Source organism: Hoplias malabaricus, chromosome Y, assembly GCF_029633855.1.
Source record: "Hoplias malabaricus isolate fHopMal1 chromosome Y, fHopMal1.hap1, whole genome shotgun sequence".
Taxonomy (NCBI): domain Eukaryota; kingdom Metazoa; phylum Chordata; class Actinopteri; order Characiformes; family Erythrinidae; genus Hoplias; species Hoplias malabaricus.
In genome coordinates, this window is record NC_089820.1 from 63366822 (window position 1) to 63383114 (window position 16293).

Here is a 16293-nt window from a genome sequence, read left to right on the forward strand (position 1 = left end):
TTACATTGATGAAGAAATTTAGGACTGAGCTTTGTCAAATTAATAGGCTAAGGCTGAGAGGTTCACTGTTTTGCTAATATGGCGAATACCATTTTATGAATGCCCCATTATGCTTTACGTTAAGGATCCTACCATACACACACACACACACACACACACACACACACACACAGAGAGAGAGAGTCTTTCCAAAAGTAGAGAATTCTTTCCTTTTCCAAAGGAGTATGTGGAGGACTTGGCATGTATCATTTGCTCAGTGATGATAGGAGTAATTACCTCTCCACTGCTGGGTCAGCCACTCTTATCCTTACACCACAAGCAGAGCTGCTGAAGTTGTCTCTGAAAAAAGTGCAGAGATCTACAATCAAAATCTCACATGGACTCTAATAAAATGATTAATATCTACCCAAATCATCAAACTAATAAGTCTTAAGCCTATGAGCCTTTCACAATACTGCTTCCTACTACACGACTGACTGGAAAAATGACCAAAAAACCCTACCCATTTACCCTAGATTTCAGCTCTTACAAAGTAAGAGGTTGTAAGACTTTACCTAGTTTCGGCCACAGAGAGCCAAGAGAGTCTGGCAACGCGAGACTAGCCTTTACTCATGGTACTGTAGTAATTAAGTTTCAGAGATTTTTAAATAAATTACTCTCCTGTTAAATGACTTTTATTTAGTTAGAAAAAACATTTGACTTCAATATTTTATTTATTTACATAATATTTACACTTTTATACTTTTCAACACTTTTCTTAAGGAGTGAACCAATGTTTTTGCTAAGAATTAAATTTTTCTAACAATCTTCCACAGATTTAAAATAACTTGTGTGATACAGGATTGTGGACTGTTGTCTGCAGTGTGTAGGTTATTGTAGTGAACACGCTCGACACTCTAAAGTAAAGACTTCTTTAGCAACTGCCTTAATGTGTTCTATCAGAAATCATCCTACATTTTGTTCAATATTCGCTCAGAGATAAATAAATAAATAAAATTGTAATAAATTGTAAAAAGTTGTAATAATTTTAAAGCCTTACTGAACACTGGAAATTTATTCAGTAAAAAAAAAAGGTACAAACATTAATTTTACGTTTTGTCATGTGAGTACAACAAAAGGAGGAAATTAATATCAACAGAGCAATGTTATTTTTAGAACTTAGCTTTAATGGTGAAGCAAAGAATATGCTGCAAAATAAATTAGATATAAAACATAACAAGCACATTTTTCCCATTTGTACATCAATGTATTTTCACCACCTCATGTCGGATATCTGTACATACAAAGTTAACATTTTTAATGTCCAAAAGCTTCCTTCAACGTTGAGTCGTTTGTTTTTTGTCAGAACAAACGCAGTTAGTTGTTCGTGTGTCGTCTGGCTCAGATACAGTTCGTGTCACCAGACTGTGCGCTAACTGGAAGTATATTCATGGACAACAGGCAGAGACCGAGAGAAAACATTGTACATTGAGAAAGTTGAGACAATGTTAAAGAAAAAAAAAAAAAAAAATGAAAACTGGAATTTTGTGACAGAGATATATTTTGTTGGCCATGTCGGGTTGCTAATTTCAACTAGTACCACAGTCAGGTGGGGTAGTCTGAAGAGTTGTTCTGAAAGCTAGTTATACGTAGGTTCTTTGGTATACTCTATATATGATCCAAATGTACATATTCTTGTGTGGCTGATATGACAAGAATGTTGGTTTAGTGCAAATTCTCATCATTTTCCATCAACATTCATAATTTATAGGACATGGATAATAATAACAATAATAACAAAATAATAATAATAATAATAATAATAATAATAGTTTGGCTCCAGTAGCTGGTCAAACTACTTATTTTTCAAGTATTTTTCCATAAAAAGAAAGAGAAAAAGAAAGAAAACCAACTATTTTCTTGTTGAGAAATGGTATTTAAAAAAAAAAAAAAAAAAACATCCAATGACAACACGACAAGTTGCATAGTTCATTTTTCTCGGGGTCATATTTCCGAGACGCTTCTCTTTATTGCAGCGCAGAGAACATGGAATGACATTTTTATCTTGACCATGCACCCATTCCCTCACACCCACCCACCCCCTTCAGATAACAAAAATATATTACGTTTTTGAGTCTTTTTTACATTTATATGAAAGTGCCACAGAGATCAAACCAAGAGTCCCCAGTAGAAGGGTCCACAAACATAACGACAAGATAAACGACAGCGTTAGAAACTGTTCGTGGGCTCACGCAAACTGTTTTTCCACCGAGGAGAAGGTGTGTTAGAGGTTCCTGGCAGCAATTATGAGCAGCCGCACTCCTCTACGATCATATTCTGAATGTCCTTTTTGATGATCTTCTGTTCTTCATTGTAGTAGAGCATGGACATGGCACGAAGGCGCGTTGGAACGCAACACGATTTGATGTTGGTGAAAGGGCTGTAGCCACGCATGCGGTAGTGGTTGATGACGGTGGAGTGGAAAGAGAGTGCTGAGCCTGTAATGCTGGACACATGGCTGGGGCACTCGCCCTCGCAATAGTTGGCATGGTAGCCAGACGGCGCGATGATCCAGTCGCTCCAGCCGATGTCCTTGAAGTTCACGTAGAATTGACGTTTGCAGCAAGTGCGGATCTTGCCATCGCATTCTAGGCCACGCTTGTTGCGTCTGTGCAGCAGGTGATCCTCTGCTGGTCTTAGTGCCACCATCAGAAAGGGTCGGTGAGACTGTTCTTTCTCCTTCCCATCCCCTGAGGCGTATCCCAGGATGGGCATAGCTCCAGCGCCAGCGCACAGAGGGCAGGACACCCTCAGCCGGAGCTCAGCGGTGCCTCCTCTGTCCAGCAGCTCCTGGACACTGCGTCCCACAGGCAAAGTGTGCCATCCACTGCGCCGGGCGTCTACCGTCTTTTCAGACAACACCTCCTCCTGCTCCTGGTCATCCGGACTCGAGCCTGACCTGGGACTTCGAGCTTGTAGGAGCTTCAGGGATACCTTGCCTTTGCCTCGAATGCCCTTGGCCAACTTCAGGAAAAGCCATACGTTTGCTTGCTCCACCACGGACATGGTACCACTGTCTTTAGTGACATCGAATTTCACAACATCAGGAGCATCTCCTGCAGAGAACAGAAGAGAAAGGTTCATTAATCACCGAGGGTTGCTACCAACTCAAGTCGGAAAACTGTCACATCTCCAAATTATAACAGTTGCCTTCTTTCTGTCAGCAACCGATACTTGCAACATGTGAATAATACATGTGTCCACAGAGATGGACCAGTACGATTGCCTTGTTAACTTGGAAAATGAAGCAGAGGGGCGAAAAGAGGTCATGGCTCATGGGAGGCTACTGACCTGTGGTAATAAGGACAACAGAATACTGCTGTACCACTACAAAAGAGAATTTCCATTAGCACTAAAACATCCCTCACCTTACCACAGGCACCTTCAAAACAATTATCTGTTCCCAAACTACAGAAACAGTCAACTGATTTATGGTAAAGCCGCACTAATAAAGTGGTATTTGTTGTGTGTTTTGGAGGGCAGCCATACGGATGAGAAACAGCTGAATGGAATCAGGACCCCAGGGGGCTTAGTAAACCAGCATAAACCAAACTCTCTCACTCTCTCTCTGTGTGAGAGTCAGATTTAGGAGCTTTCACAGTCGTTCTCCACCATCTGCAGTCCTTCGTCAACACCTAGCCCTTCTCCATAAAAACATTTCCTGCTGCTAAAATCCTGGCACTCCATTTGTGTACATAAAGTCTGTCATGTTATGACAAGGGCCTTCCCAATAACTCGCACATGACTGTGTGCTCTAAGCCCGCTCAGATTCAGTTACCACTGATGATTTATTGATCTGTGATACGCGCCGCTCTCGGCCGGCCAGACCCCACCTCCCAAAGAATAGCTGCTAATTCAATTATTTAGTCAACATGTCTGGATAAAATACATGATCTGTTATCTGAGATCGGTGAGCACGGCCCACTCACAAAACATCCGTTTTTAGACCCCTTTCTGTCCGACAGTGCGATGCCTCATAATGGGAACACAGGTGAGATTTTTACCAGGAATCCATGATACTTTCTTTCACCTCGTCATCTGATACAGCTCTGAAGAAAAGAGCTCTATGAAACTAAAGGAGGATTTCCTAAGCATCATTCATTCATGATTCAATCGCAACAGGTTGTCCATGCACTTAGAACAATGTCAGAGCGGATTTCTCTACTCCCTGCAGAAAAGTTGGCATGATAAGCCACCGATTACATTCAGGACTTTGTGCTCGCTCGGTGACCTACAGGGTCTGTCAAAAGTTTGGGGACACCTCCGCATCCTATTGAAGGTATGAGAACTTTGGCCACAGTTTGCACTTATTTTCTGTTGCAATAATAAAGAAATGTTACTGTCCCCCAACTACAAATTCTGAGAACTTCAAAGGCACTTCACACATATGACAGAAGGAATTATTTTTGAAGTTTAAACAAAGATAGAGTGGGCCACTTTACCCATCCAATGGCGGATAACGCTGTCAAACACACAGCTTAGTGAAAGATCGAGTGTCACAACACTGATGGTGGACTGACTTTACTCAGCTTTAAATTTCCATGACACTCTCTGTGACTGATGAAGCTGTGGCCTTCTTCTGATTTTAGTTTAGGAAGTGTTGGAACAGTCTGAAGGGTCATTGGAGTGGTAGCTACCAGACAGTTTGAATTGTAAACATAAAAATTGCATGTGTGCCATGGTCGGTGTCTTATGCCTGGGCCGCACTATGCAAGAACTCAACCGGATCTGAGGCCAATCTCTTACAGTAATCGCAAATGGCAGATAGTTGTGTTGTGTGGTAAATCCAGTCTTTAGATCTCAGAATATTCCGTATTTAGGACCCAACATTGTGTCGTTTTTTGGGGGGGCAGGGGGCGTGAGGATATTTGTTTTAGGGGGAATCTTGTTGTGAGTGTCTCTGATGATTAAAGAACTACAAAAAGTAAAAAACACACCTGTGGAATCACTATTTGTGGTCCTCAACAATAAAATCATTTAAGATTTAAATATATTGTGTTAAGAGCCCGGTCTAGGTGTTAAAGACAATAAATATATTGCCATCCCTGCAAATCATTCATGCTAAGCCGTTGCCTAATTTTTTATCAATGGGTGCAAACATACACACACACACCCCCCACCAAATGATAGCAGAGGGACTCAATATGCTGTTATCTATTTGCAGATGAAATGCCAACTTATTTTATCGACTCTGGTTCCTATTTGAACAAGACGTGACATTTGAGACTGCGAGTTGGACTTTATATCTTAATCTAGCAGGACCTTTTCTGTTTGTTCTCACAAATACGGAGTTTGCCGTATTTGTCCGTGTGTGTGTGTGTGTTTTATTAACCTGTGCCCCATGCATCCTCGGTGAGAAGGACTCTTTAGTAACACTTAAGTGGCAGGGGCAATGGCAGTGGCAGACAGAGGTCATCTGTGCATGTCGTCACGTAAAATCTCAGGGGCATGACCCTACAACGTCTAATAAACACACAGTGACCGGTGAATGATTATCACTGCAAACTGCCTAGTTTATCTGTGGAGAATGAGCACACTGACCTGCATTTATGGGCAAGATTCAGCAGAGTATTAAAAAATACAACATTTCTAGCTAATAGCTGGTCACCAGTTTGTTTGAAGATTAAACCAACATTGGCGTTCAGCAAAAACAACGTCTAGAGGATCCTCCGGATCAGTCTGAGAACCACCGTTCCCATTTACATTCCTTTAAGTAAGCGCATGAATACTCGAGACAGTCCCCCACATGGTCAGGCAGATGTTCTCCACAATGGAAAATCCCATCTTCCTAAAACCTGGTTCAAATGCACAGGGTCGAACAGGCAGGCGGGGGCATCGCAAAGTGGCCCTGTTATTATTAGTCACTCTGAAACACTCTCACCCTTCTTCATGAATGAGCAGGCAGGTTCAATAGATGGGTTGGAGCGCAGAGGCCACACAGGGTAGTGGAGAACATCACAAATAGCCGTGCATCTTTGGCACAAAGAGAACGGTCCTGACTCAGAGAATGTAAAAATTCCGTTAATGATGCCTTTGCTTCATTTGGGAAAAATGTGGATGAGTCTTCATCTTTCTATTTCTCCCCTGCTTTTCTTTTTTCTTTCAGTCAGTGCCGACACTTTGAAAGAAACCCCCACCACTCCCCCCCGGACCCAGCTGGGCCCAGAGTAATTATCGGGGCCCATATTTTGATGAATGGAGTAATTATGTTCTACTAACAACCCTGTGTGTTTGTATGGATTCAAATCAGTCACCCTCCGTTCCGCCTTCCCGGGTGCATCGTAACGCCCTCTACTCTCATAAAGACACGGTGAGGTCCTTTATTTAATCTCAGGTCCACTGAAATGGGCCTATTAATAGCTATGAGCCTTTATGCGTATTTATGTAAGCAAGTGAGAGAAAGCATTGTCACGTGCTTTTCTGCACTCAAAGACATAATTAAACTAGGTGCCGTTGCAGGACCAGCAGTGGTCACTCCACAGAGGGAAAACATACATGAGTGCCTATCGGCAGCGTCACCGATGGCCACAAGGCACTAAATATAGACGCGCCCCTTGTTATCTTTAGAAACGCTCTCCTGCCACTGAAACGGCTGTTGGCCCTATAAACGAGATTCCGTAAGCTCATTCGTTTGTGCCTATAAGACCGGGTCTGATAGGATAAATGGCGCTGGACTTTTCTGTAGGAATGTCATATTGATTTGTGGCTCTGTGACATTGTTATAAAAAAGTCATGAGGAACCAATTAAAAATGGAATGCCTTCGCAGAACCTTCCCATCCCACACTATCTCTGTTGAACCCACTGGGATAGAGTAGGGCTATTAATGGCTGCTGCAGTGCATTCTGCAAGCCTGCATGCTATTCTTTAATGACTGGTCCCCCCCTTATTCTGAGGGCAGCAAAGACATCCTCTTGTCTGTAGGCTGCACTGTGATTAGAGGATTATTGCTCTGCTTGTCACACATGGGAGAGCACCGTGGACTGGAAACCCAGCAACTCCACAACAGGTAGACTCTCCTGTACAAATTCCTGTAACATTTCTTTCGATGTAGGTGTTTGTTTAATCATTAACGTGCATCCAGGTAAAATTCTACTAAATTCAACCTTTCCTTTATCTTAATCCAACACACATGCGAAGTTTTACCTCAATGCATTTCTAGAAAACTCTAGCAGGGACCAGGAGAATAAAGTCCAAATGAAATGTATTCTTCACGTCCAACTTGAAAAAGCAGTCAAATAAGTCAACACTGGTAAATATGTTCAGAAGCCAAACAAAATGGGTAACAACTTGGCCAAAGCTCTCATCTTCAGACGCAACTTCACAAGGACACAATCCTACTCCAGGAGGTTCAATTTCCAGTCTTTTCCCTACAGGCTTCCCTTTTTACCCACTGGTGTTTCACCTAAGCTGTCTGGAAATCTGAGCCCGCATCTCGAAACCTTCTGCCCTCAAATTTACACCTCAGCAGCACTGATACGGATCTTGTTCGTGAATGCCCCCTCAAAAGGAACTGGTTTTAAGAGCTGTTGAGAGGAGCACAGATATCTCGCCACACATCGGTAGCAGAGCTGAGAGTCAGGCAGAGTTTCCTGGCTGGATGTTCCACAGCTGGAGAGCATGTGTTCACCCATAGCAATCTTTCTCCCTTTTTTCTTTCTCACAGTTTCATCCTTGGCCTGTTAATAAACAGACGATACAGAGAGTGCTTTTGAAGCTTGATAGAAACAGTGGCCAGTGTTTAGTGATTGATACTGAGCATCGTATATACAATCCTTTAGTGGCTGTGCTATGATGTCACAGAGAAATTGAGGTACTGAGGAGAATCTTCAGCACCCTACTCATTTTTATCTTCATATATTATTGATATATTATAAATCACAATGAAAAGCTATGGGATTATTTTAATACTGAAGTTTAATGCCAGCACATGCCTAATGGCAATATTCTGCATGACGATATTGATTGTATTGCTTGTAATAAATAGGAATAAATGCGATACTACAGGGACCTGATCTAAAAAATAAACTCTCAGAACTCCTACATGAAGGCATCATTATAAAGTGTTCACAGACACATTTCAAAACCCAAATTCAAAAGTGGGACTCACCTGGCTCTGCAAAGGTGATGATTTCAGAGGGCTGCTCATCCTCGTGCTCTCCAGTCTCCTCTGCCTCCTCCTCAATCTCCACCGTGCCATCCCGGGACACGCGGCCCATGTGCAGCTTGCGGAGGGCGTTGAGGAGGGCAGCACGGGGCACCGGATGGCTGATGTTGGGCCGAGCGTTGAGGTGCAGCATGCTGAGGATGTGCCTCTTCACTGCCTCCACCATACCGGGCTCTGAGGCTGCTGGGTCTTGCTGTAACTGCGCGAGGGCACAGGATGGGCATGGGGTGACTGGGTCCCCTGCGTCCCAGGATGCAGCCTCGGGCTCCTGCTGCTGCTGCTTTCGCTGCTGGGTCTGGATTTCCGGTCCCGCAGGTGTTGGGGAGCAGTGGCTGGGCAAGCAGCCGGACAGCAGAAGCAGCAGGGTCAGTGTTAGGGCAAGGGAGGAGGAGAAGGAGGAGGAGGAGCAGGAGGACATCCTGGGCACGGGACAAAAGGAGGGTCAGATGCGGCCACAATCTCACGACTGATGGGTCCTGGCTGCACTGCCAGCAGCAGCAGTGGACAACTGACTGCCCAGCCTGTTCAAGAACTGAGCAGGCGGGAAACAAGAGGCGCGAAGGCTAAAATAATCCTTATCTGTGAGAAGCAGCCATGGTGACAAAAGCAGAAAGACTCAGTCAAGAGGCGGGAGGCAGTCCTGGACAGGAGCGTCCCGGTCAGCGGGTAGATTCTGGTTTGGAGGTTTTGGTTCTGCTTGAGTACCTCTAAGGTTTTAGTCCCTCAGTCCTGGGTCCTGCTTGTGGCGCTGGCCGTGGTCCTGATGGTCCTGGTTCCGGTCCTGGTTCTGCCAAGCTTTGGACAGCAGAGGTGCGGAGCTGTGGAGAAACCTGACAGAGTGCAGCTCCCTGTGCCTGAGTTGAATGGTTTTGTGGAAAGTGGGCAGGGTTAGACAGTTCTCTGACTCTTTCTCTCTCTCTCTCTCCCTCTCTCTCTCTCTCTCTCTCTCTCCCTCTGTCTTCACTGTGTGTACCCTCTCGCTTTCTCTCTCTCTGTAATTATACCTTCCTCCCCCTGCTTTCCTCCCTCTCAGTTTATTACTATCTTCCTCACTACTTCTGAGTCACTAACTTCTACTTTCCTTTTTTCTTCTCTCTCTCTCTCTCTCTCTCTCTCTCCTCAGCAACTCCCCCGGTAATATGTGTAACAGTTTTTTTTTTCCTTCGCTGGCAAAGGGTTCCTAACACTCACGCGTGCGTTCTCTCTGTCTCACTTTCCTCCTATCCGTACATCTCTATCTCTCTCTCTCTCTCTCTCTCTCTCTCTCTCTCTCTCTCTCGGCATTGATCCATCTGCTGCTGTTCTGTGGTGTTTTAACTATGTGTCGGGATGCTGCGTTGGGGGAGGTGAGGTGGTGAGGGGTGGACATGGCTGTGTACACAATGCACACATCTGCAAACATACAGATTCATTCATTCTCTCATTCTCTCTCTCTCTCCCTCTCTCTCTCTCACACACACTTCCTAGAAAGAAGCACAGCTTGGGCATTTCCTCTACCAATGGGGGTGTTCTCTGCACCAAATTAACTACTCAGCATGATATTACCATAGGCCACATGGCTCAAACCACCAGTTTGCTACATATTTAACATTTAATCATTAAACTGAGAGTCCGACTGCTCCGAGTGAGGAGTGACGCAAACATATGTTATGTCACCTGTTGGACTTTGCTAAAAATAGCCCCCCTTTCAGCCCATTGCTCATGATGACTACAGGGAGACTCAAGCTAATTACCTCACTACATCCATGAAGGCAGATGGTTAGCTATCATTTATCACAGATGCTTCAATTACATACAAAGCTTGTAGAGAAGAACATGAGCAAAATACCTGAGAGCACATGCCAGCCACAGCTACACTCCCAACAGGAGGCACGGCATTACTCCCTCTTGTGGTAAGAGTGCACCTCCACTGTGAAAGGCTGCTTTCATCCTTTCCTATGCAGGAGATAAACGAAGAGTACAAAGACATAAAACAAGCAAGCAATAATCGCTCACTCACAGCTGTAGGGATCCACTTTTCAGTAACACTCTATTTGAGGCCTGCAGAATGTCACTGACCTGAGCATGCCATAAAGATATCATGTCATATTTCACAGGCTGTTATGAGTTCTTATGACAGAGTATGTCGAGGATTATAACAGTGTCATGTAGTTTGAAGTCAGGATGGTTAACTGAAACCTGCAGTGTGTGGGCTGGGGACACCATGTACCAGCGTTTGACAATGGTCACTGTGAACCATGTAGAGTAACACATCATTGCGGTATAAAAGTGAGTGACGGATAGACAAACAAATGAGTGGACAGACAAAAAGACAGCCAGCTGGACCGCTCCATTCCGCTTGCCAATTTTTGTTCCAATTTAGCTTTTTTTTTTAGAGATTATTTTTCAGTGACAATCAAACAGAAAGAAAGAAGCCACAGGAGAGGCCACATCATGCTTTTGAATGGTGAGGATTTTGCTTATATTAAATACAGCGTACATAAAATTTCAGAGCGAACATATCAATCTTTTTTTTTTCTATTATCTGCAAACATGGGGGCGGCGCAGTGGCACATCAGTTAGTGTCACACAGCTCCAGGGGCCTGGAGGTTGTGGGTTCGGTTCCCGATCCAGGTGACTGTCTGTGAGGAGTTGGTGCATTCTCCCCGTGTCCGCATGGGTTTCCTCCCGGTGACTGTCTGTGAGGAGTGTGGTGTGTTCTCCCCGTGTCCGCATGGGTTTCCTCCGGGTGACTGTCTGTGAGGAGTGTGGTGTGTTCTCCCTGTGTCTGCGTGGGTTTCCTTCGGGTGACTGTCTGTGAGGAGTGTGGTGTGTTCTCCCCGTGTCCGCGTGGGTTTCCTCCGGGTGACTGTCTGTGAGGAGTTGGTGTGTTCTCCCCGTGTCCGCGTGGGTTTCCTCCGGGTGACTGTCTGTGAGGAGTGTGGTGTGTTCTCCCTGTGTCTGCGTGGGTTTCCTTCGGGTGACTGTCTGTGAGGAGTGTGGTGTGTTCTCCCTGTGTCTGCCTGGGTTTCCTCCTGGTGACTGTCTGTGAGGAGTGTGGTGTGTTCTCCCTGTGTCTGCGTGGGTCTCCTCCGGGTGACTGTCTGTGAGGAGTGTGGTGTGTTCTCCCTGTGTCTGCGTGGGTTTCCTCCGGGTGACTGTCTGTGAGGAGTGTGGTGTGTTCTCCCTGTGTCTGCGTGGGTTTCCTCCGGGTGACTGTCTGTGAGGAGTGTGGTGTGTTCTCCCTGTGTCTGCGTGGGTTTCCTCCTGGTGACTGTCTGTGAGGAGTGTGGTGTGTTCTCCCTGTGTCTGCGTGGGTTTCCTCCGGGTGACTGTCTGTGAGAAATGTGGTGTGTACTCCGTGTCCGCGTGGGTCTCCTCCGGGTGACTGTCTGTGAGGAGTGTGGTGTGTTCTCCCTGTGTCTGCGTGGGTTTCCTCCGGGTGACTGTCTGTGAGGAGTGTGGTGTGTTCTCCCTGTGTCTGCGTGGGTTTCCTCCGGGTGCTCCGGTTTCCTCCCACGGTCCAAAAACACACGCTGGTAGGTGGATTGGTGACTCAAAAGTGTCCGTAGGTATGCGTGTGTGAGTGTCTGTGTTGCCCTGTGAAGGACTGGCGCCCCCTCCAGGGTGTATTCCCACATTGCGCCCAATGATTCCAGGTAGGCTCTGGACCCACCGCGACCCTGAACTAGATAAGCACTTACAGATAATGAATGGATGGATGGATACTAAGTATGGAAAAAACAATAAGGATAATGGGTGCTGATAGGGATAGGTTTCCTTTTATAATTGTTATTATAATTATATAATTATATAAATATAATATTTATTATATATAATATATATATTATACTTATTATTTATTTAGTAAGTCTGATTCATGTTAAAATTCTACAAGACCCTCTGTTTTTCTACAAATATCCATTAAAATAAAACGATCTTCATAAATGTACAGTGCACTAGTTCCAGAATCATCTTTCACCAAATCCCACCCACCTCAGGTTAGTTCTGATTGCTCTGAGCCCCACCTTGCTACAATGTTTTTGCTCAGAGACAAGAGATAAGACATAATATATTATGATTTTATGATTCTGAATTTGCATTAACTGTAGCATTAAGTGTAGAACTTACTAGATTTCAGCTTTCACTGTTTCCTCTGCTGCTACAAGTTTACAAGCACCGAAAAGGACTCTCAGTGCAAAGGTCTCAGTGAGTGTTGTGCTGTTGTGGGCAGAGCACATGGGCTACCCCTCACCCCCACCCCACTTCAGCATCGTCACATCTATTCTGGGCCATGTTGTTCGGAAGTAGATAAGGACACGATGCTGTACTAGATCAAACATACATATAACTCTTAAAATCTTATTCTTAGCACAGCCACATGTTTGCCTGGGCAGTGTGTATGACTGAGTGTGTCTGCGTGCGCATGTGTGGTGGTGAGTATGCTATTTCTGAAAGCTGCCCATAAGGTGCCATCACACATCCCACTGACTGCAGTAGCTCCTCTCTAAAGCTGACACACACACACACACACACACACACACACACACACACACTCTCTCTACACTGCGTGTGAGTAAGAGTGTCCTTATTAGTCCTATGGCTCACGTGTTTCACTGTTATGTGTGTCAGAGAAACTTTTTGTCTTGTTCTCTTTCAATATATATACTTTTAAAAACATGACTGAGATATTGTTTATAAGAAAGAACTTACAGCGTTTAATCTTGTGAACGTAAGAATATAAAGCGTCACCGATGAAAAAGTCCAGAGATGTTTTTTTGCCATTCTTCTGTGAGACACCTATGAGAAGATGACACAGGTCTGAAAGCATGTGGATCTGTCAAGGATTTGCAAAATCAAACAAAGAAACAATGGGCTAGCTACCCCAGAGCCCACACCTCAACATCATTGAGTGTGTTTGATAATACTAAGACAGAACTTTGGAGGAGTTAATTATTCTATCAGTGTTGTATTGCCCATGCTCAAACTGAGACTAATAACTCTGCAATTACATTTATTGAGATACTGAACAATGGGATATTGCAATAATTTGCTGTGTTCCCATGAAATTTTATAAACATATTGATGTTCACATAAAAAAAAAAACAGAATACCATTCCACAGCATCAGGCCAAAGCTGAGATTAACATCAGTGTATCTTGTGTATTAACAATGTTTAAATTCTCAACACATTGCCCTGGAATGCTTAGCTGATAATTAGGAGGAAGCAGATGTTGAAATGGACAGAGAAGCCCATGATGTTTTGAGATGGTTTAAATTTAAAAAGGATCTGTCTGCATCCTTTGAGCAAGGCTTCTTTTTAAGTAATAGTCATTTAAATCATTCAGTATGTTCAAAGCCACATATTGAGGCAAGGTGCTTGGGCCCCTACAATTGCTGCTTGTAGTTATATTCAGACCTCACTGGAGTGACACTTAAACATTAACTGACTGTTAAAGCATGTTTATTTCTTTTTATATAAACTAGTGAGTTATTTACTGTTGGGATTGTTTTTTGGGAGAAAAGGTGAAATCCATTCTAATGACACTGTACCCGTTGGAAAGAAGCTGCTCCATATTGTGACGTCTCCACCATCATACTTTACTGTAGGTGTACTGTTCTTGGATTCTCATCAAACTTTCGTATCTTCAAACATGTGCATTCGTTTATTATCTGTTAGCGCTTATCCAGTTCAGTCACGGTGGGTCCTACCTGGAATCATTGGGCACAAGGTGGGAATACACCCTGGAGGGGGCGCCAGTCCTTCACAGGGTAACACACACACACACACACACAGAAACCGGAGCACCCGGAGGAAACTCACGCAGACACAGGGAGAACACACCACACTCCTCATAGACAGTCACCCGGAGGAAACCCACACAGACACAGGGAGAACACACCACACTCCTCACAGACTGTCACCCGGAGGAAACCCACGCAGACACACGGAGAACACACCAACTCCTCACAGACACTCACCTGGAGGAAACCCACGCAGACACATGGAGAACACGGGGCAGGACTTGAACCCACAACCTCCAGGTCCCTGTGTGACTGCGACACCACCTGCTGAACCACCGTGCCGCCCTCCAGCACAGAACACTTTCCTCCAAAAGAGTGCTGCTTGGTGTAAATGCTTGGGTGAAAATACTTGCTCCTTGAAATAGCACTTTCACTGAGAATACACCAATGAATCAGCATTCCAGCTGTGGTATAGTAGCTTAGAAGATACAGTATAAATAATGTTTGAGTTAATGGGAGGACAGCCATTCATATTGTCCAATAAGGGGTCTTATCCTTCTAAGGAAAAGGTAATGATTCTGTCTGCTAAAAGGAATCAGTTGCCAGTTTGACTCATGCGAAGTGAGAGGTACTTGCCATACCTCTGTAAAGACAAGCCTAGAACGTACTAAAGGTTAACAAAGAAGAACAATCCAAGGTTGTCTAAGTTACTACACCAGTCTATGCCTTATTTAATGTTATTTTTTTTTAAATAAATCTTTAACAGGAGGTTTGACCAACAGAGACAAACTTGTAAAAAGAACTGGGAACATGGCTGTGTTACTTGATAGTGGTTAAAGGATCGATAAACCAGACCCTGCATTTTACTCACGTTATGGTGAGGTGTAACTGGTGTATGATGTTGATGATGTAAGATGCAGTAAGGAGGTGGCGTGTGAGTTTTGGCAGGATAGTCCTCACCCACTGCTGCTTTCCTCTGAGTCAGAGCCTACGTACTGCTAGAAAAGGCGGGTAGGCGGGATCCCTCGATCTCTCTCTCTCTCTCTCTCCCCCTCCCTCTTCTTCTCTCACACCAACGCTCCTTCTACCTTCGCCTCTCACTCTCTCCCTCTCTCTCTCTACCTGTTCCTTCACACGCAGTGCTCAGAAGCTCCTTGAACACCGCGGATGATTCATTGCAAGTCATGTTTGCTCTCTTTCACCTCCGACTGCCTCTGCATCTCCTGTGGGAATGACATCTTCATCTGTGTTCATTGGCCCTGCCACCAACAGGAAGGAACAGCAAACTTTATTATCTTCATCAACTTACATTCAGCATACAAAAGCATCTCAGTTGCACTTATGTAACGCGCACAAAACAACAAAGCAACACCCTGCACTAGACGAGTGGAACAGCCCTCACCTCCAATGAATCACTGAGGTGCATGACACAAACAGATGAAAAACAGCTCGCATATTGATGTTAAGCTCAGTAGCATTCTCATGGCTTTGTGACTAATGTTGCCTCAGCCCGCCTCAACTTTCCCTGCACAAAGAAATAAACAAGAAGCAACAAAAACAACCCAGACAGTGACTAAGACTCACACAGAAAGTCCACAGAGTGAACTTCTTTTTAAAAAAAATACTCTCAGTCACTCTGCTAATTCAGAATCCACCTCTCGAGCAGGACGATCTGCATGCAGGTGATGTCATCAGCTGGGGGGGGGGGTGTTGGAGGGGGGCATCCTCTCAGCACTGAGTCAGAGAAGGCAGTGAGGGAACCCTCTTCGTGTCTGTCGTGTCTAAATGTGGACGTCCTCCTCGGCTGCTGAATCACGCCTGCTCTCTAATCTGCACTGCCGCTGTGGGGGGGCTATTTCGGATCACTGCGTGTTTTGATGACACAGCTCGACACGTAGACTTGAGCAGTAAGCCCAAGTCGATCTGGCTGTAAGTTTTGACAAGGTTCTCGTCCATGTTCTTCCACAGGGGCCACAGTTTAGATCCTACTGCCAAAAGGCCAGCCTGAAAAGACATTGAGGGGAAGAGCAAAGTCCTACAGCGCTCCCTTGTGGACAAAAAAAAAACCTGCTGTAACTTCACTAGCAGAATACTTTCACTTAAAGTTCTTCATCCACAGAGTAAACATCTAACCACCAACATATGGAACACTGTACATTAACAAGTGAGTAAACACACAACACTAATAAAAATAAAATATATCAGAGACCACCCACAGATAGCGTTTCTTTTCTTTGGTTGTAGATCATCAACAGGTAACATATAATAACAAAGGAAAAACTGTCACAGATAATATGACTGGGCCATGACATTTGCGCCGTACATATATTAACAATAAAGAAAAGGGTAAAATCATATAGCGTTT

General features: G+C 44.4%; 1 protein-coding gene across 1 annotated transcript; it reads right to left on the reverse strand.

Moving 5' to 3' along the window:
- Nucleotides 1-2087: 2087 nt before the first annotated feature.
- On the reverse strand, nt 2088-9136 carry LOC136678966 (inhibin beta A chain-like). The gene is made up of 2 exons (XM_066657179.1): nt 8148-9136; nt 2088-3095 (listed from the first exon to the last, which is right to left on the reverse strand). Exons 1-2 carry the CDS (start codon nt 8620-8622, stop codon nt 2284-2286), a joined length of 1287 nt encoding a protein of 428 aa, XP_066513276.1. The 5' UTR covers nt 8623-9136; the 3' UTR covers nt 2088-2283.
- Between the last annotated feature and the right edge of the window lie 7157 nt (nt 9137-16293).

Coding starts and splice junctions, on each gene's coding strand:
- LOC136678966 (XM_066657179.1), bottom strand. CDS start 8,622: ATGTCCTCCTGCTCCTCCTCCTCCTTCTCCTCCTCCCTTGCCCTAACA. Junction 3,096..8,147: donor CATCACCTTTGCAGAGCCAG/GTGAGTCCCACT, acceptor TGTTCTCTGCAG/GAGATGCTCCTGATGTTGTG.